We start from the raw sequence: 27,627 nt of genomic DNA, 5'->3' as shown, positions 1-27,627 counted from the left end.
TAAATGAGGTGTGGGTATTAACATCATTTCGGGGCTGAATGTTTTGTTAGGGCCTACATCCTCCTAATGGCCAGCATCACACGCTGCCTGCTCTGGCTATTGCACCAGGGCACGTCCAAACCATTGCACAAAATCTGCGGCAGCTGCTTCCCTCCCTGATGCATTTTACAGCTACAGATCCTACACAGGCAACTGCCTGACAAACCGCTGTGTTTCAGGCTGCAGGAAGAACTGGTTATCCCCAAGGGCCGTGGAGCAGGTGGCAAGAGCAGGCTTGGAGCCAAGTACCCCAGCAACACCAAAAGGCAGCCTCTCCAGGTCTTCTGCCAACTCGCACGTACGCCAACTTGCTAACGACAACAAATTTATAATATCCAGTCATCTCCTTCTCTGGTGTGCCATTAAATTAGCTGTGTGTCAAACATCTTAAGGAAAATTATTTCAGACACCATACCACATTCTGTCGTAATTATATTAGAGAGGCTCTAATGGTACACACCTTTAAAAACGCTTTATAAGCAAAAATACACCACACAAAAAATCATCTATAAAGCCCAGGTGGAACTGAAAACCAAGAAGTCCTCTATTGATTGCAAATAATGTTATCCAATCCAATAATTGTTTAGTTTAATATTATTTCAGAATTAAATCTGTGATACTGTCTAACCTGAACATTTTACAAAGGAAACATTTCCTTATCACTGGAATATTACCTACTTCTCCTAGGATAAGAGAAAGCCATTTACCTAAAGGAAATGTCTAATACCTGTCATTTGCCCTAAGTGCCAGAATAGTACATATCTTGACTACTTTAAGACCTATCCTAATGTTACCAACCTTCACCAGACAGCCTCCTGGAGCAGCACACATCTAGAAGCAAACGACAGTGACAGATACACTCTCCCTGAAGATGGGACACTTCTCACCAAACACTTACTAGAGGGGAAAATGAGGAGGTGCAATGAAAGAGGAAATCATCATATGCATCACTGTAGAGAATGCAGATTTCATGTGACAACAGTGCAACAAACCACGGAGCCAAGTCTTGGTTACCCCAGGCAGGTGCATGCCACAAAAATGCAAATCACAAGTAGCATCATGTAACAGTTTTATTTATATATTATATATGTATAAATTATATATACACATACATACCTGCATATGTGTAAAAGAAAATGAAACAACATGTGCACAATGGCTTTTCTTACTCCAGCATGAAACCTTTTCACATTACTCTCCAACACAGCTCTCCCAGCAGGTATCTGCTGTGTGGAAATATCATCAAATTCCTTGAGGTTTTAAATATATAATGTAACTGTGCTTTTTAGGAATGCAAGGAAGGAGACTGGCATGCAGTAAAAAATATGCTTCTTGTTTTACACACCTCCCGCTGTGATAGATCATTACAAGGATACCAACAGTCTGAATTAGATATGGTGGTGCTGTGGTGGGGTTTTAAATGAAAAAATAAACCAGATTTTTTCAACAGCTTTACAGTCTCTATTTTTGGTCTTCACTGAAAGATATAACCTCAAGGATTTTAATTAATTCACAAATAAAATGTAATTTACAGGGTTATTTCCAAAGAGATGATCCTATTAATGTATCAAACCTTGAATGTGTCTAGTATTCTATGTATTAAATATGCATTACAAATTTTCAGAAAGATTTTAAGGGTCTTAGTTATAGAGTGAGTTAAGGAAAATAAAGGTTTAGGATTTTCAGCCAGGAAAGCAGAAATACTTAGAAGTGTCAGGTTGGCAAAATATAAAACCAGTAACTTCTGACAGCAATTTAAGCTGGAGCACAATATATTTTCTAGGTGGGTGTTTGTTTGTGGGTTTTGGTTTTTTTTCATCTGTTTGACACAAGTATCCCCAGAGCAGCTTAATGAGATGACTTTGTCCTGTTGAACGAGTCACCCCGCCTCATGCAATGACAACACCCAGAGGAATGAAGCCTCTGAGGAAGACCTACTTTTAAGCCTCCAGGAAAGCTTACAGGGGAGTGGTCAGTGCGAAAAGTTCATTAAGCTTTTGCAAAATACCCAAACACGAGTATTTTTCATTGCACACATTGCATGTGTCCGTATCACTGTAAATAAGGGGATTTTTTAGGGCTTCTTGTTTAAGATGTACAGTTGCTGCTCTAAAACAATAAAAATGTTTTGTTGTGTTTGGTTTTTTAATCACAAATACTCTGTTTACGGATAAGTGGAAAATTAATAGATTTAGACCATTTTGGATGCTGAGTACAGGCTATGAGATCGAAACTTCTAAAAATACAAGTTTATATCTTGCCTCAAAGGCTAGAGTTATATCTTCAAACATTTAACCAAAACAAAGAGGAGGAAAATATCAGCGTATTTTTTTCCCTTCAGTTAAAGACAAGAACAATTCTCAGGTCTTAGGCCTGAGTCATCCTAAAAATACCTCCTGCAAAACAGCTTGAGATGGCAGCAGATTTTCTTCTTGCTTTCTCATAAACTGCACTCTCTCTTACCTTACTGCATCAGAAGACATTTGAAAAGTAACTTAGAAAATCACTTTGCATTGGTTTTTGAGAGGGACACAAAGAAAGATGTCACTTCAATTATTTTTTCTTGCATTGATCATCTAGATCAGGGGCAGAAAAGAAAATCAAAGTGACAAAATATTCTTCAGCTGAAGTACATTAATGCAATCAGTCTGTATGCACTGGGCAGTAGTACTGAAAACAATTGCCAGTGGGTTTTTATTTGGAGGGGAGAGAGGTGTGCACAGCTTAAGAAAAACACCGATGAAAGTACAAAATACTGCATTTATCACCACTACTTAAATTCAGAGAACAAGTGAAAAGAGGCTGAGTCCCCGCATGGAAATCTCCATCTTCAGACTATTGAAACCCACTAATGTGCAAGTAACAAAGTGCTTCACATTTCACTGGATGAGAAGTGTGCGTGAAAGCATTTATTGTTACATAAATTAAACAAATAAATAATAAAAAAATCACTCTGAGCACCAGACAGACGGGTGGTGGAGAGTGGCACATCTCACCAATCATAGAAGCTTTCGGGTTGAAAAGAGCCCTCAGAGATCATTAAATTCCAGCCCTCAGCCACGGGCAAAGACACTTTCCACTCGACCACTTAAAGCCCCATGCGGCCTGGCCGTGAACGCCTCCAGGGCTCAGATCCGACACTTGGAGGACCGGAGCGCAGCCCCACAACCCCCGGAGGGAAGACCCCTGCTCCAAGCAGCAGTGCCCATGCAGGGCAGGCAGGGAGCCACATGAAGCCAAGGAAGGACGCAAAGATGACGCAAGCTTGGAGCATTTCCCAGATGGCAGGTTCCCTAGGCACGGGAGGCAATGTTTAATCCCAAGGCACCCTGCCTGCAGCTGTGGGTACCCACCCGGGACTGGGGAGCGCCCACGCTCCGCTGCAAGGGGGCTGTGATGCTTGTCTTTCCCTTTGGCTAGCAGGAAGAAAGGCTCTTTACAACCTGCTAAAACAAGAACGCTGTAGTCCTAATGGGTTTCGGTTAACTGAGATGAATCCCAAGACTTCCTTTAACCAGCTAATTAAGGGGGAAAAAAACCCACAACAAAACAACAAAAACCAACCGTAAGCCGAAGCCCCGGAGTCTTGTCTGTACACGGAGCCCATTAGGTTAATTGGGAGGCGGTGCAGCCGGTGGATGCTGCTGCCTCTCGCCGCTCCTCGGGGAGCGCACAGGCCCGGCAGGCCCCTGCACGTCCCCACACCGCGGGAGACCCTCTGAACCCAACACCCAAACAGCCCAGCCGGGGTCCTGGCGGCACCCTGGGCACCGCGGCACTGTCCCTCTGTGCTGAAGGAGGCCACCCTGCACCCAGGGGTGCAAGGGCTGGCACACACAGGCAGCTGAGGACGCCTTTGATGGTCCCAAGTTTCCACTACCGCTCTCCTGCCACAAAGCAAACGCCTTCAAAGCTGGCAGACGGCTGCAAGAAGGCATTTCACAAAACCCACTGGACGAGACACTCCTCTCACTCAGATTTAAATCTACTTTTAATTAGAAACCACTCTTCTGTCCCCATACATTTCCTTTTCCCAGTTTAATGAGGAACACTCAAGATTAAAAGGAAGAGATCAGCTGAGGAAAGACAGTCTCTCCATCTTTGTAATTCCATACTGTGGGAACTTGACACTTTTTGGCGTATGGTTTGTTTTGTGGTTTCCCTTTTCCAGTTGGGGCATAGAGAATCACGGCTTAGTGAGTTGCCAAATGCTGAGCCTGATAACCGATAGCATGGATGTCCCCAACCTATCAAAAATGCAAGGTAAAACAGATTGCATCTCAAATTTGTCCAGGACTACCGGGTCTGAAGACTGTTTGTACAGCTGTAAGAGAGGGGTAAAAAAGACCTCTTAAAAATTATGTAAATTCAAAACTCTTAACAACTAGTAGGATGACACAGCAGCAGTCATCCTATTAAGAATGATAAACTACTTTTTTAAACATCTAAAATGAGATTTTATACAATTTAAAATGTTCTATTATTCATTATAACCTTGACTAATGACCTGTTTGATCAGTTTTTCAGATGCATTTTCATTTTAATGTCAACTTTGAATGCTCATCATACTCTCTGCCATATATAATTATTTGCATTTAAAAATGAAGAACTCATGACAGATACTTTATATAACCCTGCTGAAAACAGAAAACGAAAATTCTCCTTTTATTATTCTTCATTTTAAGAAAAAAAGAGGCTTGTATATTTGAAAATACAATCTATAATCTCCAGTTTAAATTTGTATCAGCAATGATCTGCTGTACTGTATAGAAAATAAAATTCAATGCAAAGGCTGTATATGAATTAAACATATAATGACTTTATTTTACATATGTGTAACGGCTTGCCATCACACATATTACTCAAAAATGGTAAGGACTCACGATGAGGTTGGTAAGGTGTACGTGCATAAATTACATAAGCACTTTACATATGAACTGAAACTCTGTCCCTGTGTCATTTATTTGTGATTGTGGAGCTTTCAATCTTGTGTTTGTTTGTTTGTTTACAGGATTTGAGTTTTTATTATGAGGTTTGTAAACTCATCAAAAACTGAGCACAGGAGGGGGTGAGGAGGAAGAGAATTTTTGGATGACTGTGGCCTTACAGAAGGTTATAGCAAACAGCGAGGCACCTGTGGGGAGAGGCACCGTAGCTGCCAAGCATAAAATTTCAGAAGTGTAGGTGAAGTATCTTCAGAAATACCTCCTGCCTGGCACCTTCTCAGCCTGTGTAAGCCAACGCGCAAGGGTGGCACTTGCCAGGGCTAGCTCCTTTTTCACCTGCCCCACAAAGCCAGGTGATCCTGCATCCTGTGTGTGCTTCTGAGAGCACCCAGCTGAGTCGCCAGAGATAATTCCTTTACACATTGTCTCCCTCCGGTACCGAATTGCAAACACAAGTACTGATTGCATTTCATTTGCATAGCTCCTAATTAGCCATCTAGCACAATAATTACCCCATCGCTATGCTGATCCTACGGCATTGTTCTGCCCCACTGCCAAATTTCAGCTGCCTACCTAGGACACGGTGATTATTATCACTAAAATCTGCATAATAATTACTTAACAGCCTCTAGGGTATTCACTGTTCCGAGGTCTGGATTTGGCTTTCTGGGTGTTTTTTCTATACCTAACCCAATATCACAGAAGTTAAAAGTTAGAAGTGTTAGAAGTTAGAAGTGTTAGAAGTTAAAATATTAAAGCCATGAGTTGCTCTAGTTCACCACCTCCAAGCTACAGCCAGGAGCACCTTCATACCTTCTACACTGAGACAGGTTCCCCTCCCTTGGCAGGTTTACTGGCCTATGATCTGTTGTCCCCAAATTGGAAAAATGTGTGGTTTTCAATGAGATATATATATGTATCTATATTTAAGACTAACACAGAAATTAAATAAATGCCAGTGAAATAACTGAAATCATTATTAAAAAAAAAAAAAAGGCAACAAACCAAACTGACAGCTTTTTCACTCACTGGAAACATGTCGATATAACAGCATGTGGAGCCCAAAAGATTTTGTTGAATTCTGTATTTTCTCAAATACAGATTCTAAACCAAAGCAACAAACAGTGGAGCCAGCCACTCCCCAGCCAAACAGGGGAAAAGTTTTCATGCATCTTTCTGGTATTCCAAAAGCACTTGTTCTCAGCTGCGTGGCTCGTGAGGGAGGGCTTGCCCAACACAAAACGGCACAAAACTGGTTCAGCAGGTAGAACAACACCAAGAGTTGGTGTTTCCTCACCTGAGACAACAGTGTAGAGGCTTTCTGCAAGTTCTCTGAAGGGTCAAACGTCTCTGTAATTTCTTCTTTTACTTCTGGACTTCCTCAAACACTATTGAGTTTACAAGGCAGACATCAGGTAAGTAGATGCATTCAGCAAGAGGAACCTACAGCACCAACAACCCTGTTTAAGCAGGGATTAATTTTCTTAAGCTTAGCTATACCCTAAAAATTATCTCTTTACTGAGATTCTAAAGTGTCTATAGAAATAGAAAATGTCTTATAGAAATATGAGATCTTTAGCAGGACTTTGGACACTGAAGTTCTTGTAATTACCTGATATTAAGATGGACAATAAATAGTAAAAAAGAAGTTTTTGCTGACTAACAACAAACCAAAACAAATCAAAAGCCCACAAGTCAAGCCAAAAGTCCAGCCCAACGTCTTTCCTCCAACAGCAGCTGACACCAGAAGTTGAGGGAAAAGCAGAAGAGTAAAGCTGCAGATTCTGAAACCAGGCAGCTCTGAAGTGAGCCCCAGAAGCTGTTCTTCAGCTCCATGGGTCTCACATGATACCCCTACACTAGTTTCGCCAAGTGTCATTTGAATCCATGGGAGCTCCTCAGACTGCATCCATGTAAACTTTTCACATCTTTCTTCAAACTTCAAATGGCCTCATCTACTGAAGTCATTCCTTACACAAAAGCTGTTCAATAGACTTATGACCTCTGCAGCTTTTGCAGTGCTATTTTTTACTCTTTGGAGGTGGAAGTGAAGAAGGGAAAGACAATTAGAAGGAAGACATCAGAATTGATCCCATTGTTAGAGATGAAGGCACACCACAGATGCTACCATGACAGATACGTTTTTCTGTACCACTGCCATAAATATTCCTAATGCTTTATTTGCTTTTTGACAGCTGGAGAGTATACAGTTGACTTTGCTACACAAATACATGACCCCCAGATCTCATGCCCAAGTGTTAACAAGCAACTCAATTTAAATGAAAAGTTTGAATAATTTTCCTGTGGACATCACTTCACATTTATCTGCACTGAATTTCATTTGTCATTTCTGCAATTTGGTTGCACAGCAACCTAATGTCATTTTGAAATCCTTTGCAATTTAATTTGCATCTTCATCTTCACCTCCCTTGATAACTTCCATCAAATCAGCAACACTGTCACTTTGCTATTCCTGCTCTTTTCCCAGATCACTCAAGAGAATGGGAATCGACGGTAGCACATTTCTATTAACTGTAAAACAGCAGGCAAAGTTTGTCTGCTAAGGAGCAGGTATTGACTGCAAAATGTGTAAATATCAGCCTCTCAGTAAATTTACACACAAGAGATTTTTCTGTTGGGGTGTGTTGGGGGAGTTCACTTGATACTGTGTCGTCTTTAAAACCTTGCCCTTATTTCCAACCTGTCTCTAAAATCCAGCCTGCCCAAGCACTGTCATCCCTTCACCATGTACAGCCCAAAGTACAAAGTGCCCCTGGGTCACCACCTCCAGCCATCCTGCCCACTCCTTCCTCGCCAGCTCCTGCCTGTGCTGTTGCATCTTCATGTAATAAGTGGACCAACTCTAACACACAGCTTGGGGCTTCTCCACACTGAAGAGCAGATGCCTTTTTATGCTGTTAGGTAAATCCCCTTCCAACAGGGCTGCAAAATCACACGTTCAAATTCAAAATCACTCTTTTAGCATGACTAAACATTAAATGCAAAGTCAAAGTTTTTCATTAACTTGACCAAAGTATCTCATTTTTTGCTTACTTGTTTTTCCAAGAACTTAACAAGCCTTAATGTCAGTCTAACATATGAACCATCATGATGGCATCAGTGAGTCTTAGTCCTAAAAATAAAAAAAAAAAAATTAAAAAAAAAAAATTCCACAATTCGCTTGCTATACTAGATCTTGCTCTACAGACTTTGTAAGCTTATTTTTCCATAGTGATTTTCTATTTTTGCCCTTTTACGTGCCAAATGAAATGTTACTAGCTGCAGCTTTAAAGTGAAAAAACAAGATCAGAAACTGGATTCATAAAATGAAAAACACCTTTGAAAAGCTAGTCAATACAAGCTGATGTACAACAAGGTGAATCTGAAACAGAAAACTTTAGCAAAGGCACAAAGATATGCCATTTCTCATGTTAACAGTGTGCTGCAGCCACGAACAGGGGCTTAGCCACTTCAAGAGGCTTACAAACCAAACAGCCCTAAGGAGTTCAGGTTCCTTTCTCTGGGTAAATTAGAAATTGGTGGTGATAAATATACATATTAAGCCAATACCTCATTCCAGACTAATTTTACTGTTTTCCTCTACCTGTTCCCATCCTCCTTCAAGACCTGAGTCAAAAACTAGATCTAGAGTATCCCAGTGAGCATTTGGGCCTTTTCCAACTGATGTGCTACTCCTGACAAAGACGGCAGGAATGAGGATAAACCATCTCTCCGTCATACTCTACACGGGTTTAGGCAGACCCCCAAGCAGAGCAAGTTAATTGTGTGGTGATTACCCTACATCATCCAAATTTTCCCAGACACACCCCAAGGAATGACTTGGAGAAGGAGGGGAACAATCAGCAGGCTTTCAGTGAGGAAATCATGCATGCCAGGGAGATATTTGGTACTGAAAGGACAAGTCACATTATTATGAAGGGATAATTTCTGGTCACAACCACACACCAGCCTGCTGAGGCTGTGCTCAGCTTTAAGCACCAACCTGGTTACCCTAAAAACCACACGAGCCATTTTCAAGCTCTCTGCTTCTCTTCTCCAAGAAGATTTCTGCTTGGAGCAGGATTGTGGTGGGTCCCAAAGTACTTGTTAAAATCTGCCTCCAGCACAGCCAGCTCTGTCTCTCTCCTCCTCCATGCCTGCTCTAAGTGGTCCCAGGAGCCAAGAGGGGAGGCTGGCCCCAGGGCCACCATTGCTGCAGCCTCCCTCCTCCTGGTCCTACCCACAGGCCCCCTGCCCACCCTGGCTCACCCATATGGACAGCACTGCCCTTGTCCCTGACCACTGCAAGAAGTCAAAATTGCTCAGGTCATACAAATCCAGTAAAAGGGTGCAGAGACAAAGAACTGAATTTATACAGAAAGGGAATAGAATAGTGAAATCTTTAATCAATCCTCCAAAGCAGAGTCTCAACCACAATTTTCTTTCTCTCCCTTCAAGGAGGGCTGGGAGGTTTTAAAATATTTGCTCTAATGGCAATCAGCATCAAATCTGAAGAAAAAAACCCTGAAATGCTGTTTCTCTCCCCCTCCAAGAAAGAAAACACATTCTCTCCCAGGAAATTAAAGAAAGGAGGCTGAAATATCTGGTATTCATTTTTGATGATCTCAAAGACACCCTTGGAAGTGTATTATTAATATGCTATGAAGTGTTTTGAAAGATGAAGAAAAAATTTTATAGATCGATTCACATTCACCTCATCCCACAAGAAGAGTTTCTATTGCTATGGAACAGCAAACTACTATGAATTCTTTAAAAGAAAACCCAACAAGTAAAATCTACACTAATCCAAAACCCAGCCCTCTTCCCTTCTTTTGCTAGGCTCAGTGGTGAAATTTTCCTTCTGTACTTAGGTACAGCTTAGGAAGACAATTAATGAGCTACTTCTTAAACACCTACAAAATGATGGCATTCTGCAATGTGAACATCACCCAAGTGTTTTTTCCCTGTTTTATTTAGAATTCACGCTCGATTTTGTGCTGTCTGATTGAAGATGAGGGGGCGGTGAGGAACGTGGGGGAGAAAGCCGCAGCAAGCTGCCGCACACACCGTTCTTATCCTGCATTTGGAAGTGAACAATTCAACCTGGAGGGAGCTTACTTCAACAACCATGTGCCAAAGTGAGCATCCAAGGATTTCAAGTCCTCAGAGAAATTTATTTTTTGGCCTTTAACATAAAGATTTTACATTAGTCAACTCCATGCCGCAACAGAGTAGAAAGAATTACATCCAACTTTATTAACTCATTTACAGTAAGATATTTTTGTTTTGTTGGAACAATGACTTCTGGAAAATACGGTGGGTGGGAGAAGAGATTATCAGAATGTGACACTTGACTAAATAAAAATAAAAACCCAGTAGAATGTCCTGAAACTGCTTTTTTTTGTTTTGTTTTAAATAAGTTTGTTCAGATATTTTCTTGGTAGCACTAAAATTAATGATTTAAGAAACAGCTCCAAATTTCCTGAACTATTCAGATATTAAAGGGCATGTACTCCTCACCCCTATATATACTCTAATTTCTTTATTTCAGTTTTGAATGTCATACCTATTTACAGAAATATTTTTCTCTTCTTTTTTTCAACAGCTTAGCTAAAATAAATTCGTGCTTCAAATTTCCATGTTTCCTGGCAGAGAAAGGCTAACTGAGACAAAAATTGTGTGTGGTTAATAGGAAGAGAAGTAACCTTGGAAACTTCACACGCACAAAGAAGGGAAGGAGGACAGAGAACAAGGCCAAGTGGATGACCTCTCTTGCTCTCTGATGTCTCTTCTCTGAGGACGTTCACAGTGATTAGTAAATCACTGAGTCTCCTGGGCCTGAGCACCTGGAGCTGTGTGGAGGCAAAAGGCTTGGCCAACTTCTCACTAAAGCTAACACCTTGAACATTTCAACCAAGCTAAGAAATCAGTGATGGCCTGCCAAGGAATAGACGTTGCTTCCCTAAGGCTTACTCTTCTCCACTTACATTGTCTCCAAATTGATTTGTTTATTATTACAAATCGTCACACAGAACTGCTGGAATGACTGGATTTTCTAGCATAGAAGAAACAGGAGAAAGCCTAGGCTCAGTGCTCCTCAGCCTCTGTCAGGTTTTTGTCTCTTGCCAAGAATCACATCAAGACCAAATTCCTCCCATCTACTGCCACCAGATTCACCTTGTACTGATATTTAGGGCTGTGAGTTGTGGGCATCCACCAAATGCACAGATCTGTTATTGCCCATATGAACTGCATCAGGGCAAAGGCTCCTGATGGCTCTGACTTGAGGGAGACCTCATTTTCTTCTCTTTCTTTATGGTTCTCAAAAATAGAAATAGTTTGCTCCATGTGGAAACTGATGAGAGAAGGAAAGGATACAAGAAAACAAAGGCAGCCTAAAAGACAGTACAGGCAAAAAAAGAAGAAAATGATGAAGTACAATATAAGGCATATAAAAAGTGGCTACACTGTAGAAATGATTTGCTTCTTTCACTTCCTTTTTCCTGAGAAAATAATAGATCCGTTCATTTGTTGAGGAATCTGCTTAGGAGAAATCACAGCAAGTAGGAAAATACTAAACATGATTTCCCATTTCTTTTCCCTTTTACAAAACACTAGACAATATTCTGTCAGTGATTGAATCTAATTTAAATAAATATTCTTACAGCAGATGACCTGATGCTTACATATCTTTGTCAGTCTTCTTGTACGGCTTCTTATTTTCTGTAGCTACAATTCATAAATACAAACTAAATCATCTCGAGTTAATCCTGAGACAAGACTAACCAATTTCTTATAGATTGTCAAGTATTTGGCTTTTTTTGGTTTCATGCTGTAGAATAAATTTTAAGCATAGAATACTTTCAGAGAAAGAGATAAAAGAATAAATCAACCAACCACATCCAGAAGTCAACAACACACCCCACACCCTTTCCGTTCACATCAAGTTTATGGTTTAGGTATTTAAATACTTCAGGTTTCATATAACCATTTTAGTAATTACTTCCAACCATATTAAACTGAGATAGTTTTATTTTTAAGAATTTCCAGAAATTATGCTTTATTTAAATTGAATACTCAACCAGTATTCATTAACAACTCAAGCCAGGATTCAGTAACAGAATCCAACCTTAATTACCAATTATTAACTAGATAAATTTTTCACACTCCTAATAAACGATTTTTAAGATTTTGGTGGCTCTAATTTCATTACCTCATGTGCTACAGTAAACAAAAGATTCTGAAATTATCACTCCAAATTTAGCACAAAAGTAGGGACAAACCCAGTGACACTCATTAAATACCCCTTGAAAAATAGGATTTAAATATGGAAAAGCAAACAGTTTTAAAATTATTACCAGGATACAGTTCTAAGCATGCAAGTAGTTTAATTTCCTGGCTTAATTCCCAGCTGAACTACAGGCTGTCATATGGCACCTTGCAAGTCACCTCCTTACAGGACAGCTGGAGCAATGCAACCCACCCAGCACATCAGCAGCCTAGATTTTGGACTATGGGAAAGTGTTTGTACCTGGAATGCTGTGTTACAACAAGAATGCTAAGGTAAAAAGCCACAATCAAAGCACTGAAATACGTAGAGAAAAAAATAGGTCAAATCCCACTATCTTTTAAACTACTCATAACATTCAATTTATGACCTTTGGGTCTGTGGCACTGAAGAACTGACCTGCAGGTCTTGATGACTTGCTGAAAATAACCACATAGCACATAAAGTTCATTCCTGAGCACTTTGCTGGTTTATTTTTTTAATTCTTTGTAGGAAGGGTCAGTCTTTGCAGCTAAAATATTAGGCTGCTTCAGGAAAAATACAGACAACACAACTATTTCAGAAATAAAAAAAAAAAATCAAAGAGCAATACAAATACAAAACTACAAGCCTGCAGATGATTCCCAGTGAGAATAGTCTAAAGGTTTACAGCAATTTAATTTACAGAGAGGTGAGGAATATTTGAAATAAGGGTATCTTAAACAATAAATGATACAGGGAAGGTCAAACTGAGCATTAGTGGAATAGAAGACCAAACTGAAGCTTTGTAACTCTTACTTCTTATGTCAAGCTGTAGGTCTTAGGAGTTGAACTTCTCACCAATTTGTGTTATCAATTTATCTCAGCCCCATTTCTTCCTTGCCTTCAGGCAGATGTTTAAAATATATGTGTTTAAGATTTAGCTTTCCCACTGCAAATGACTTCATTGATCAATCCCATTTGAGAAATGCTTTTAAACACAATGACATATGAGTTCCTGGGCTTCTGTCCTGGAATACTGAAGCTGTGTGTTGGGGAATCTGAGCGCTTTCTTTACTTAGAAGAATACATCCTAGGTAAGGGCAAACAGATAACACTCTTGAAGAAGATCAAATGTAACTTTCAGAATACCACCTAATTGCACTGTCTAAAGATTAAAAATTCCACAAAACAAAATACCATGGTCCACAGCTGGTTCTTGCAAAATTGCCCACTGAACTGTTATTCTCCCTCAGAAACACTTTGCAGGAGCCACTTTGATTCAGGATCCTGATGAATCACTTCAAATTTGTTTTAAAGAACTGAGGAAAGAGTTAAAAATAATTCTAGTTGCTTTAGAAACTGACATCCTTTGTTTTGCTTGAGATGAAATACCATTACATGCATGCAATACCCTTTAAACTTGCCACTGTTCCAACAATAACTAAAGCTATTCTAAGAAATTACCACCCAAAAGGAGATCACCACAGAATTACAGTAAATCTGCTGCTGCAAAGCTGGAGTATACTTGCAACATTACCAAAAATGCTCAGCCAAGCCTAGCTGGGAGTGACCTCAGTGTAACCACCAAAACACGACAGCGACGGCTGCTCACCGACTCCATCATAACCACAGTGGTCAAACAGCAAGAGGAGCGTTTCTATTCTCAACAGCAGCTTGCAGCTGAAGGTATTTTCAGCAAACTTGAAATTCAACACAAATAAGTAAGGTGACATTTCTACACAAGAAAATTAAAATGCTGCTAAAATTTAATGATTAAGGTAAACCCATGTGTTTTACCATGCATTTTTATGGTTTCATCTCACACAAAACTGCAGACTTTTGGACTGATGAATTCACATTCTCGCGTTTGATACAAGCACACCTGATCACTGACCCTACAGTATTTCTTTTAAACAATGCAGACTTTTAAATTGTAAGCTGTTTCAAGTTGGTACCACTGTATTTCAAACCATCTCAATTAATATAATTCAAGCATGGAAAGGAATTTTTGTTTTGCCATATTTTAGCTTTCACAAACCCGTTCGCAGGCCCCTCCATGCTGAGTCATCTCCCACACTCTCCCCTCCACCTGACAGCCGCCCTTGGCCCACAAGAACACAAACCTCCTGTTTTGACATCTGTCTCTCCCCAAATGAGCCTCAAAGGACCACTGTGAACCAACCCAGCAGAAAACTTTTGAAACAACGTTTTGAAACATACTGATGTTCCATAATAGCTATGCTTATACAGTTTACAATGCTACATGTGACAATATATGTGACATGACTTCCAAGTCTTGATCTGTCTTAACATTTTGGAGGTTGTTCTGACTAAAATTAAAAACATTGACAGGCAAAACGAAGCTCAATATTTTGCAAACTAAGCTGCCATCTCTTCCTCTACATATGCCTGTGAATGTACACATTTTTAAGAATGCATAATTAACTGTAAGAAAATAGTTCTCGGAAACCAGAAAGCTAAAGTATTTATATCAAAAGCTGAATCTTTCTCACTCTATCTGCACAAATAAACCCACTGAAGTTGCCAGCTTTGTCAAAGCGAGCAAGATTAGGTTCTAAACATAAATCAATTTAAGCAGTCAGAAACCTACAAGAAGTACTAAAATTGCGTTCAAATTCCTTGCAGATTTTTACAAAATAAAAGTCATTGACAGAGTCTCTGGAAACAATGTTAGTATTTTCTAAGACAGCATTGGTACCATATCAGGGGCATTTAAAAACTGATTACAATGCTGGTATTTTTATATAGTATTGCAAGATGGTTTCTGGATGGGGAGTGGGGAGGTGGTGGTGGTGAACGGGGATACTGATCTTACAACTGCAATGTCATTTAAAATCCCAAGCAGCCATCCACACTGGTCAGTCGGATTTGCATTGCTGTGATTTGGTTTAATTTTTTTGGAGTTGTTTTGGGGTTTTTTTGTTTGTTTTTGTTTGGGGTTTTTTTTCTGTTTGCTATTTTTTGCTTCCAAATTTTGGTATGTATTTATAACCACAGGAGTCAGTAAAGTGACTTGATTTGTGAGAGGCACTACAATCAGACAGACCTAAGATAAAAATAAAACTCATTATCTATAAGGTTGCTCTCAAAAGTCAACTATCACACTGGCATCACAAGAAATTAATTCATCATATATATATTTTTGACAAGCAGTTTTTTCTCTGAAAGGTCATTTTTCTAAATTAAGCTAAGTATTAAATATCTTTGCTGTTCTGTCACACATCTCAAACTTAACTCCTGAAATGTTTTCACAGTAAAATCAAATTACATTTGAAATAAACATAAGAAATAAAGTTTCACATGCATTTAAATTTGACATTTGTATCGTAAGCAATGTAAGCAAACACTAAAGTCTGTTTGTATGTTTTATAAACTACATTGATGGAAAATGTGCTTACTTGGTAAATACAGTATAGCCTAGTTTTGCCCAGAAAGTGTCCTTGCTTTAGAACTCCCCTAAAAGCACACTGTTAAGCACAAGAAGTAGACCTGGAAATCACTGCTGTTCATATCACAGTCTGCTAGTGAAGGATTAGGACCATATTGACTGAGCATGTGCCAGAATCATAAAATAGTTTGGGTTGGAAGGGACCTTCAAAGGTCATCTAATCCAATCCCCTGCAATGAGCAGGGACATTTTAACGAGATCAGCTTGCCCAGAGCCCCATCCAACCTGATCTTGACTGTTTCCAGGGATGGGGCATCTAACACCTCTCTGCATAACCTGTTCCACTGTCTCACCACCCTCACAGTAAAGAATTTCCTTCTTATATCTAATCTAAATCCATCCTCTTTTGGTTTAAAGTCATTACCCCTTGTCCTATCACTAATGCCCTTGTATAAAATCCCTCCCCACCTGTATGGGCTTTCCTTGCTGAACCAGAGAACTCAGACCGGTATCTTGCACACTGCTGCATGCCACCTGAACACGCTCCCATATCTTTCCTCTCTCTCATCAGACAGCGCTGCAATGGAATCCACCAGAGCTGCTGTCCAGGACTTTGCTTCTGACTCCTGCCCTGCCTCCAGAAGGTGCTTTGCTGCTGGGCTCTTTCAGCCAGCGGGGTGAAGCCTGGTGATGAACTATGGAAAATACCCAGCTCTCCCCTTCCGCGTTAGGAAAGGAAACCTACCCGCAACACCGACAAGAAAAAGCAGCTCCGCAGGACAAAAACCGGGAATCCTCTGGTGCCAAGCACACATGCCAAAGACAACTTCTCTGTGAATAAATACAGCACAAAGAACAAAGGCTCTCCTCCCCTTTTGCACCTACTGGAGTTCCTCTGTGATGAGTGGATTTTCTGCAGCGCCTGCCTTCCTGGCAGGCGAGGGTTACAGGAGTGTCTTCACTTATGTAAGTGCGTTTCTTGAGTACACAATTACCCAACACACCCAAGGCACTCCAAGGCCTTTTTTTTTTTTTTTTTAAAGAAAAATCAGTTCCTTTCCAGATGGAACATTTTTGTTTTTTTCAAACTTAGGTCTGTAAGCAAAGTCACAGAAGTGCTCTGAATGTGGTGCACCGAGACCCTCAGTATCCCAGTAAAGGAGACATTAATTTCTTGGCAGCACAACTCTCTCCCCGTGTACTGGAACGTAGGCTGAGCTCCAGACTTGCAAGAGACCTCGACATTCACAGGAACCTCCTCCATTTTCACCTGTGCACTTTTTTTTCCTCCTACAGAAGGTCATTGCGTATCTGCTGCACATTCCTTCCAAAGCCACAGAAGACACCTACACCAGCAAGCCCCACCACCAGGAACAAACACCCCTTCTGCCACCTCACAGCACAAAATAATTGACTGTGTTCTTCCTAAATGAAATACTTCAACTCATTTTGAAAGAGAAAGAGAAAGAGCAGGGTATGAACCAATAAGGTAGTATTTGCCAGGAAAAGGCAATGAGGCCTTCAGTGGGGAGGTATCTGCAACTGTTCAGCTGCAGTAACATGTAGAAAATCTAACTCTGCATTTGAAAGGCCATCAGTGAAATCAAATACAGATCTGTCAGGCAGCACCGCATAGACCACAAGAGCCTTATTACCAGGATTCGTCCTACTGCAATTTCCTTAAAATACCTTCTCCTTCCTGAACAGGTCTTCAGCTAAAGGCCATTCAAAAACCATGGAAAGCTTCCCTTTGGGCACACATTCAGGAAAAGACACAGCAGGAACATTCTGTGTAGGTACCAGTCACATCCATCATCACTAGGTCTGTGCCAAGCGGAGTGCGACAGAAATCTCTTATCACATGTTGGTAGAAATAGGCCTTTTTTTTACTGACAACCTGAACAGTTGAAAGCATGAAGGAATCCAAATCATTCCAAGGCTGATGTAAGATTTTAATCACACACGTAAGGTTTTTAATCACACAGGTCTGAAGGAGACACGGGGAAATCACTGGTGTTCATATCACAGTCAGCTAGTGAAGGATTAGGACCATATCTAGGGAGCAGCGTGCCCAACACATACAAAAGGGAAAAAAATACATAGTCCTTTTCTCCCAAGAAGTTTAACTTATCCATACTCTTGAAAAATACTGTTTCTATTTCACAAGCATTACAGATTCCCAAAACCTGTATCTCTGCTCAAAGCCCTATACATCCTGTGAAGTTGCTGTGTCTGTTCAGGTGATGTTCATTCTTTCCCCCAAACACTATTTTTAACCATTTTATCCAAAGCAAAATGGTGGAACTCCACAACTCTACCAGGTTTGGAGGTACTGTAGAATTTGCTTGCTTTGTTGCTGTGTTACACCTGATGACAGCTCAGAGGTCTGGAAGATGTGAAACACACCCACCCTGCAGCCTGCTCTTTGCCATGCTCCCACAGTGACCCAGGGCTTTGGGAGTACATTAATAAGGCGATATTCCCGGGTGGCCCTCAGGGCTGGGGGGGATGCCCGGGCAGCTGCACATCACACCAGAACTGCTGCAGAGATGGAAGCAGAGATGGGCATTCCCACATCTGGCCACAGCTTGGCTACAGGAAGGGTCAGAAACATTGTTCCAGACCCCCAAGACACTGACAGAGCTGTGAATGCATCGAGTTGAAAGGATGTTGACAAATATTTGTCCTTGTTATTATTTGAAGTAGAAGAAAAAGGTTAAGCTGTCTGAGAGAAATTAAATGTTTTAATAGAGACAAGGACAAATATGAAGTTGTCAGAATGTGAATAGGCAACCTCCATAAAACTGTTCATGTTTTAATCTATGCAACCAATAAAGATACAGTAAAAATTACCATGCCACACTCTGCTTGAATGCTGTTGACATAAGATCTATGGGAGAGAAAATAAAAAGTAAATAACCAATCAGTCTGCTGTTACACAGCTGATTGCTGAAGATACAGCAGGAAATGATACCTTCTGTCTCATACAGTTCAACAAGACTTAGAGCAAACAAAAATTTTATTTGTAATATTTAATTTCTATTTTATTTTTGTAACATTTTATATTCTCAGATTTGTGATGACTGACCATGTTAATTTAGATTTTTGTATTTTTATATTTATATATATACAATTTTTATTTGTATTCTTCATATTACATCTAATTTATATTTAAAGAGTAAAATTTTAAAACAAACAATGCAACAGTAAAGCTTCTTCCAAGGCATAATGCCAAGGAAAACCTGAAGGCTGCACTAAACCACGCTAGCAAACACATTTGGGAATATCTTGTACAGGCCAATAAGAAACTCTGTGCTGTATCATCAAAGGGGCTTTAAGTCATATACTGCAAATCCTAACAAGAAGCAGATCAAATATATCAATCCATACGCTCTCATCTAAAATTCTCCCTATAAAAACTAGGTTTTAAGAAAACAGGTTGACAACAAATGCCAACTGGAGACTGAAATGCATTATATGGAACATTATCCTCACATTTAACTCCAAAACAAGTAATGTATATCTACAAAATCAAAGCAAAACAAATTGAAACACATCATGGTTGGGAAACACACTGTTGAGGCACTTGGAGACTTCCTAAATCCAGAGTCAATACTGAGACTCTTATTAAGATATTCCAGCATTTTGAAATCCTAAATTCAATTTTCTTTAATGATGTACTGGCCATTTCTCATGTTCTAATATTACTAAGGGACACATTGTTTGGCTGCAGTGTATGGTGGCTGACACCTACCTTTTCCTAAAACTGTAAGCTCCTGTGGAGATGACAGAGGATATCTCGCAAAAAATCCCAAACAAACAAACAGACAAACCAAAAACAAACAACCCCCCCAAAAAACCCAAAAAACAAACAAAACAAAACAAAACCAACAAAGCAAAACAACAACAACAACAACAACAAAAAAACCACAAAAAACAAACAAACAAACAAACAAAAAAAAAAACCAAAAAAAAGAAAACACAAAAAACCAAACCAAACCAAAAAAACCCAAGAAAAAAAATTGCTACCAAAATCTAAAGTATTTGTGGAAAAGATGAGCTTCAGCAAGTTGTACACTATTAAATATTTGGAACAAACAGTTTCATCTTTCCTAAAAAAAAACAACAAAAAACCTCAAAAAACATTTGTCCAAAGCTTTCTTTCAAGTTTTTTATTAATTTACACTAGAAGCCATGCAGACTTTGAAAATTCAAATTCAGTACCAAGTCTTTAAAATTTGTAACAATGAATCCCTCATTTAAAGCACATAATTTCAGAAAAACTGAAAAACTATAGAAATATTACAAGTTTTGAGTTTTCTAACATTTCAGGTTTTGTTGGTTTTCTCTCATTAAATACAAGCTATAAAGGAAAACAAAGTCACACTTCCAAAAATAATGTCAACACTGTCCTATAAATCCAGTTTCAATGAGCTTTAATTGTAGATATTTGAGTACAGTACAAATCTACTCTGAAGGTCATCTGACAAACCCACAAGGAATCCGTTTATTATGAGTGGATTTAATATCCATTGCTTATTCGAATCTGTGAACAAATTTACTACTGTTCAGGGGACTCCTTCTGTAAATACACCTGTTTTAAGCAATTTCAATAGGGATATGTTTTGCTTTTGGCACTAACAGCATCATAGCCACTGTAAAGTGAGATTTATGGATGTTGAAATGCAGAGCTTTTACTTTGTTATGTATCCACCCGTCCCTTGCAGCAGTATGCAGGGACACACACGTGAATAGCTACATGGAATAAATTAGATGAAGCTGAAATGCCTTCCCCAACCCCATGCTACAGGCTCAGATGACCATCTGACTCTTCACCAAAATTCAGACAGTGCTCAGGCTGATTATAAAGTTCCCAAGGATTTTAAGAGAAGCAGAAATTCGTCTTTCAATTTTATTAGGAAACCAAAACTTCCTGGCACAACCCCACAACATCCACCTATCTGTGGGAACTCCCTTGTTATTACTTCCATTCCCCTGCGGCAAGAGACTGCAAACCAGCCAAATCTCACACAAAGGTTCACTTCTCCATCGCACCTGTGGAATCCCGGGGCGTAGATGAGAGAGAGGACTGACTGCCTTGGAAAATGTCCAGGCACAGAGCAGTAAAAGCAGCAGGCAGCAAGTCATCAACCAGAACCTCAAAATTCCCTCTTTTAAGGCAAGAGGCAAAAGGGAAGGAGATTTTTGGCTTTGACCACATAGCTCAGTGATGGAAAGGCAGAAGAAAATGTGGGATGATGATGGAGAGGTGAGGGAATTTCTTAGTGATGGGAAGCCTGGTCTCTGGGTTTAGGAACTTGTCACGGGATATGTGAGTTTGGTACCAATGCCCAAAACAACCTTCCTGTGTACTTTATAGCTCTAGTCCATTTCCAGGCTCCAAGAATTTATTGTAAAGATAATTATATTGCTATGGAACATAGTGGCTGCACACATGAAGTCTTACAGAGATACTTAAGATACTTTATTGCCAACTACGTACATAGAGTTACTCTAGAGTTAACCCCTTGCCTGCTCTCCTGAGCACATCTTCTCATTTACCAGTGACACACAAAAATTTAAAGGCAGCTTCTTTTGCTATTTTATAGAATTATGGAATGGTTTGGGTTGGAAGGGACCTTAAAGATCATCTAGTTCCAACACCCCTGCAATGGACAGGGACATCTTCCACTAGCTCAGGCTGCTCAAAGCCTCATCCAACCTGGCCTTGAACACTTCCAGACATGCGGCATCCACAACTACTCTGGGCAACCTGTGCCAGTGTCTCATCACATATTATTATTGCATCCAAGGGTGGCCATCAACTCCTCCTGCCCTTACACATTCTGAAAGGTAATACTAACTAGTGAGGCCAGAGATGTCCAAAAAAGCTAAAAAGTCGAAGTGCCGAACCATAATTCTCTTAAACCAGCCTAGTTTTCAGCAAGGGGCTTTCTGAAAATCAGACCCTATTAGATTGTCTCAGAGTGGGCCCACACAAAGCTACTCCTAAAACCCTCTTGCAAAAACACAACTGGCTTTTTTATGTGTCTCCTAAATACAGTGTAAACCAATTATTGTATAGGCAATGCAAAATTGGGGTACTTAGAAAGTAGTCTCTTCTTCCAACTTGTAGTATTTAATTTCAAAATCAACAATCTTCATAACACCGTTGAGAATTTTCAAAAGGCCTTTGTGACGGGTTTTAACTAATTCATTTTCCCACAGAAACGGGTAATCTCCTCCCAATTGAAACAGCATTCATCTAACTCAACTCTCAGGTGCTCCCGACAATCACACTCATAACTTCTAGGTGAGGTAACAACCCATTTCAATGTTTTAGAAAATGATCTTTCAAGATAAAACTTATTATTAAGTCATAAAGCCCTGATATTTATCTTGCAATGATGATAAAGACATATAATAAAGCACAGATGTTCAACCAGAATGAATAGTCTGTTCAGTATGAAGTGGTTTACAAGCATATACTTTATAATACACAAAACCCGAACAAGTAAAGACCAAAACAGTACAGTAAACCTGTAGAGGGTCTCAAATGGACACTCAGACCACACCAGAAGAAACCCATGTGGTTCTTTAAAGACGGCTCTGCCTCCCACCTGACACGTCCCCTCTGGCTGAGGTACCTTCATTAAGATTCAGAAGCCTTAGCCCTGCTTCTCAGTCTCACAGTACTGCCCACTTTCCAGATGAAACAAAACTTGCAAATGTTTAGGATCACTTCTGGTAAACTATACTACAAAAATGTGCACCATCAGATTTAATATCACAAAAAACTTGCAAACATGGGAAGATTTATACCTGGTGTTCTACTAAAATCTCCTACTAAATAAATTCCATGGTTGAACTATAGGCATCTCCTAAATGTCTTTTCACAACATAAGCAGGACTAGGTGAAGCAACATTAACAGCTGATTCTCCAGTATGTGCCATGTCCTGTCATCTATCATCTCCAGGGCCATCAGCACTGCTGGGGCTTGTAATCAAATCATGGTCCATAACAGACAAACGAGCAAAAATTCTTCTTTATTTAAAATGTCATTAATTCCATTAAAACTATATTTACTGTAGTAAGGGTCTACCGTTTTTAACAGTGCACAAACATGCAATTCCCGTGACGAGCACACATATATCAAAATAAAGATACAGAGATGGATTAGTTCCATGTCAGGGAAGTGAAAATACCTGAAAGACTTACCTATACAACATTGATTAACACAAACCATAAATCCAGGGAATTTCATAAAGGCTTCAGAAGTGAAACAGATGACATAGCATGTCTCCCTTCAAGGAGGAATTACTTACTGAAACCCTACACTTGCAAAGGTAGCAGCGAAAGCAGCAGCAATTAACACTCTTGGCTACATTTGCCCAGCCTATCCAAAACAATTTTATGGCCAAGCTTCATCCATCTTAATTTGTTTATAATTTTGCCAAGGTAACTATGATTAACTTATCAAGTTTCAGCCTGATCTACTTTGGGGTCAGGGGAGATGGGAGGAAAAGAAAGGCTAATGCCAAGTCATGTGTTTCCCTCAGACACCTAAATAAATAACTGCTGGTGATGCAGAACAACACTGCATTTAAAATAAACAGGAGTCAAATCCTATAGCTGAAACAACCAAAAGTTACTTTATCTCTTGGAAAGTAGCTGCCAGTGTGAACAGTCATATGCAAAAACCAGCTGAATTACTCATAAACCTCTTTCCTGTACTCTTTTACTTCTAGAAATGCAGCAGAAGCAGTATTTCCAGTTCCTGAAAAGTCAAGGGGTAAACTAGTTTGGGGGCAACCGAAGATGTCTAAATGGAAGTAAAGTTCTCATATCCAAACACTTCTAGTTCTGTGAACAAACAACAATTGTTCATGCCCAGAGAGTACAGAGCCAATTTTGCAGGCTGCTTCAACAGGTACCAGGCCTGTTTTGCTAAATAAACACTGCAGCAACAAAACTATCCAGCAAATTCCCCATGGGAAGTCTCAAAACCAGCAGGCACCAGAAATGGCTGCAGGCATACCTTCCACCCTCCAGGCACCCCTGCTTCCCAGCCAGGGAGCTCAAACTGATTCTCAGCTCCTTCCTGCACCACCTGGAGTGAGCTGAACTGCTGCATAACCCTGCTGCAACAGATCCCAGCTTCTGGCTCCCCACGCTGCCTCTGGGCTCCCACAGTTCAGTACAGCTCTAAGATTTGATTTTTTTGTGATGGCAGCTCTGACTTCTGCTTTTTTAGAATATCAGCACGTGTGCACCCAGCTAGCAGGCAGGCTTTGCTAACTAAAGCAATGATGCTCTACTCAAATGTCTTCATGCAATAAATGCTCAGCTTCTGGAAAATTGGTTTGGTTGAGATTTTGCTGGTTCCCAAGTACAACTGGGAGGTAAAGGTGTTGTCAGAGTTGTAAAATCCAGTGGTAAAGCTATGCTACAGCTCTGCCTATTTATACAGCAGTATCCTCACTTCAATGCTTCAGAGTTCTCATAGTCCATTTCTGGTTTTTTCATAGAAATAATATCTGCAAAAATGAAATGCCTTCTCCTCCATAGTGGCCTTGAAGCTAATAACTGTTTTAGAGCAATTCCAGTGCAGTCGGAAGCTGTTATTGGCTGTTTATGTAACAGTGAATTAACCCCCACCGACACCTTTCAGGAATTCAGAGCCAAAGCGCACAAAATGTACTTGGCGAGAGCTTGTTAATATATGGTAAGTGCAAAAGCCATCTCAATTCAGAGGACTGGCTTTCAAAGCAAACATGCTTAACCTGCAGTTTCAGTCATGGAAGAAATTACTCAATTAATTGCAGGCAACAAAAACAACAGGGTTATAACTAATGTACAGTATATGCTCTGTGGGTGTAACGCAAGCTCATTTCCCAGTAGTATTCTCACTTACATTTCTTACCCCACTGCTGTAAAACTGTTTGAGAATGTTAAATTCACTTAAGACTTTTTCCCCACATGCGTCTGTTTTCTGGCAATGAATATTATTATTAACACAGGTAGGGGCTGCTCTCTTAAGAAACATGTTTACAACACAGTAAATTTAGAGACCAGTATTTTTCATACTCAATTCTAGAGCAGACGTCATCTTTTCCAAACTTAAAATCAAACATCAGAATTTACAAAGTTTTTTGCCTGCACTTACATCCTTGCAGTAACAAAGAAGAGACCACAGCAAGAGGGTTCAATAAATTCTCACCTGCTTCTAGGAATTCTAACAGGCAAAGAGTAGTGAGAAGATCAAAAGCACAAGAAGACCCCACCAGAGTTGACTGCTCTCATTCTGATTCTGAGGAAGAGATGGTGTAAAATACTAATAATGATTAAAGGTAACGGAAAGGAAACTTACCCAAGCAGACACTGATGCCTTCTCCCGTCATTGCTTCCATTCATGTAAAAGACATTTGTCAATCATTTGATCTAGGCTCAGTATCAGCACAGGGCTGGTACTTGGACTCGCTGCTTAGAGATTCTCAGGGTGTGTTTATGTGCACATCTGACAATTAAAACGCTGACAACTACGTGTGATAATAAAATATGCAGGTGAAGATTAAAAGAATCCCCTTCCAGCACCTGCCAGGCAGTTCTCAGCAGGCACTAAGAATGTTCATAAAGAAGGATGCCTCCCGTTTCCATCGAGGCCAATTCCTCAAACCCACCTCCCTCAAGCCTGGCAGTATTTTTCTCATCCTGGCCCCCATGCGAACGCATATAATCCTCTTACCCCGAGAGCCACCCCCCGCCCCCTCCCTCCCAGCTTTATTTTATTTAAAACGATGCCTCCGACAGCCCGGAGCTACCGCCGGGTCACCCCCCCCGGGACACCTGGGCGACCCTGCCACATCACGTTAGGCGCCGCGGAGTGACGGGTTAAGACGTAATCCGTCCCTCTCCCCCGGCTTACGGATCCCAGGAATCCTCCCCCGCTATCTCGCCATGGCAACGGCAGCCCGGGAGGGCGGCGGGGCCGCCTCTTACGCAAGAGGCGCAGGGCCGGGCCCCGCGCAGGGCCGGGCCCGCCGAGCGCCCCGGGGCGGCCCGGCCGCGCTCGCACTGCGGCCCCGGGCTGCGCGCTGCGGGCCCATCCGGGGGCGCGGCGTGCGCCGCTGGGGGTTCCCCCCCGCTTTTCTTCTTCCCTTTGTCTCCCCCGCTTTTTTCCTCTCATTTTCTCCCTTTCCCCCGTGATATTTTTTTCTTTATCCTCTTTTCTCCTTCTTGCCCTTTTTTCTCTTCTTTTTTGCTATTTTTTATTTTACTTCCCCTACTTTTATTTTCTTTTTCCCTTTTTCTTGTTTACTTTCTTTTTTTATCCCTTTACACGTCTGTTTACTCTCTTCTTTCCCCCTTATTTCTTCCCATTTTCTGCCTTTATTTTGTTTTCCTCTCCTTGTTTCCTCTTTCCACTCAATTTTTTTTTCTTCTTTCCCCTCCCCCCATATTTTTTGTAGGGTTGGTTTGGGTTTTTTTTTTCCCCTCTCCTTTTTTGTTTTTTCTTTTTTTCCTTGCATTTCCGACAGCCAACCAAGAACCAGCTGGTACAGATTTAACCCGCTCCAATCCCATCTCCCACCGTGGAAGACTGACCACAGCCAAGCCGTTGGACAGCCCGCCAATTCCCATTCCTACTTCCCCGGGAACAGGCGCAGCAGAAAGGGGCTGCGCCTTTGAGTTCTTCACATTAATAACCCTGGGAAGGGCAGAGAGCCGGCAGATGAAAGGCAAGGTACGGACTTTGATCGTGCAATCGGAGCCATGCGGGCATGCTCCTGAACCATGTGGAGCACCCCTGAAGGTCAGCCTGGGCTGATCAGATTGCAGCAAGAGGGCCACAGAAAGCAGAGCAAACGGAGGTGGAAAAATCTATACACCCAGATATCTGCCAAGAGATGAAAGAAAAGTTTGCCTCTGATGCTGGGATTTATGAGTAAGGTAAATGAAGCCATAATCTAACACTTGAGAAGATGCTTAGGTCTTCCTACAGGAAAACACTTAAGCATGTGCTTAAACCCATTACCATTCAGGGCAGCCCATAAGCGTTTGCTGAAGGTTAAGCACAACCTTCTTACAGGGAGCCCTTAAGTACTGTGCGATTAAGGTGAGTTTTTTCCCTTCTAAATCTGAGCCACTGTGAATCACAAAATGAATTGCCCTCATTATATTTTAATATTGTCTCTGTCTTCTTTCAAATTAAAGTAGAGAATGCAAACAGAAGGTAAGTCTTATTTTACATTAGGACGATAAAGCCCAACATTACATTCTGTCGTGGTTTTTTTCTTTAAGATCAGCTGGCTGCACACCACCATGCATCCCTATGAATGAACACCTTTTATGAGGAAGAAAGAGCACATGCAAAAGTGATTGCTTCTGCTACTCCTAAACTCTGAAATTCTCTTGATATGCTGTTACAAGCCAGAGAAGATCACACAGAGCACTGCATACAAACATACATATCCTTCATCCAGTGATCTCTTTTGAAGCAAACCTGAAAAAGGCTGTAGATGATGTACACATTTCAGCTATTAAAGGTCATGGATAGGACAGCTATTTATCAGTTCAAGTAAGGTCAGTGTTACATCCACAGGCAGAGAGCTCTGCCTATTGCACAAATGACACTGCCTGCCCTTAATGCCCTGAGAAACTTTTGTCAGGCTAAGCATATGTAACAAGCCACAAACCTTACATACAACAGCTGCAGTTCACTGATGTTCAACAGGAAGGTATCATATCTGAAACAGGTTCCATTTCTGTATCACAGTGCATTTCCTCTCCTCCAAGCTGTCCACTGGTGATTTCTGACAAAGAAATTGTATCAATAATATTGATGGAGAAGGAAAGTTCACTAACTAGTGAATTGGTGGTTGTGGCTCTTCCCAAAAACCATTCTCCTTTGCTGCTGTTTAGGAATATTCTACCCTAAATGCTAAACTGTTGGTTCATTTACTTTCTTTATACACACAGAAAA

At 40.6% G+C, this 27,627-nt stretch overlaps 1 protein-coding gene across 4 annotated transcripts in view; it reads right to left on the bottom strand.

Moving 5' to 3' along the window:
• The window catches only part of HIVEP1 (HIVEP zinc finger 1), a 121,594-nt gene that overhangs the window by 54,649 nt on the left and 39,318 nt on the right, over nucleotides 1–27,627 (bottom strand). The window contains exon 1 of one of the 4 annotated variants that reach the window (XM_063402564.1): nucleotides 16,389–17,076. The exons of the other annotated variants lie outside the window; for them this stretch is intronic. Coding sequence (XP_063258634.1) covers nucleotides 16,389–16,458 — 70 coding nt within the window. The 5' untranslated portion in view covers nucleotides 16,459–17,076. Of the gene's footprint in view, nucleotides 1–16,388; nucleotides 17,077–27,627 lie in introns of those variants that run through there. 4 annotated transcript variants of the gene reach the window in all.

The sequence above is a fragment of the Prinia subflava genome, chromosome 1, assembly GCF_021018805.1.
Source record: "Prinia subflava isolate CZ2003 ecotype Zambia chromosome 1, Cam_Psub_1.2, whole genome shotgun sequence".
Lineage (NCBI taxonomy): Eukaryota > Metazoa > Chordata > Aves > Passeriformes > Cisticolidae > Prinia > Prinia subflava.
The sequence above is the reverse complement of the archived record's forward strand: the minus strand, read 5'-3'. Positions and strand labels throughout refer to the sequence as shown.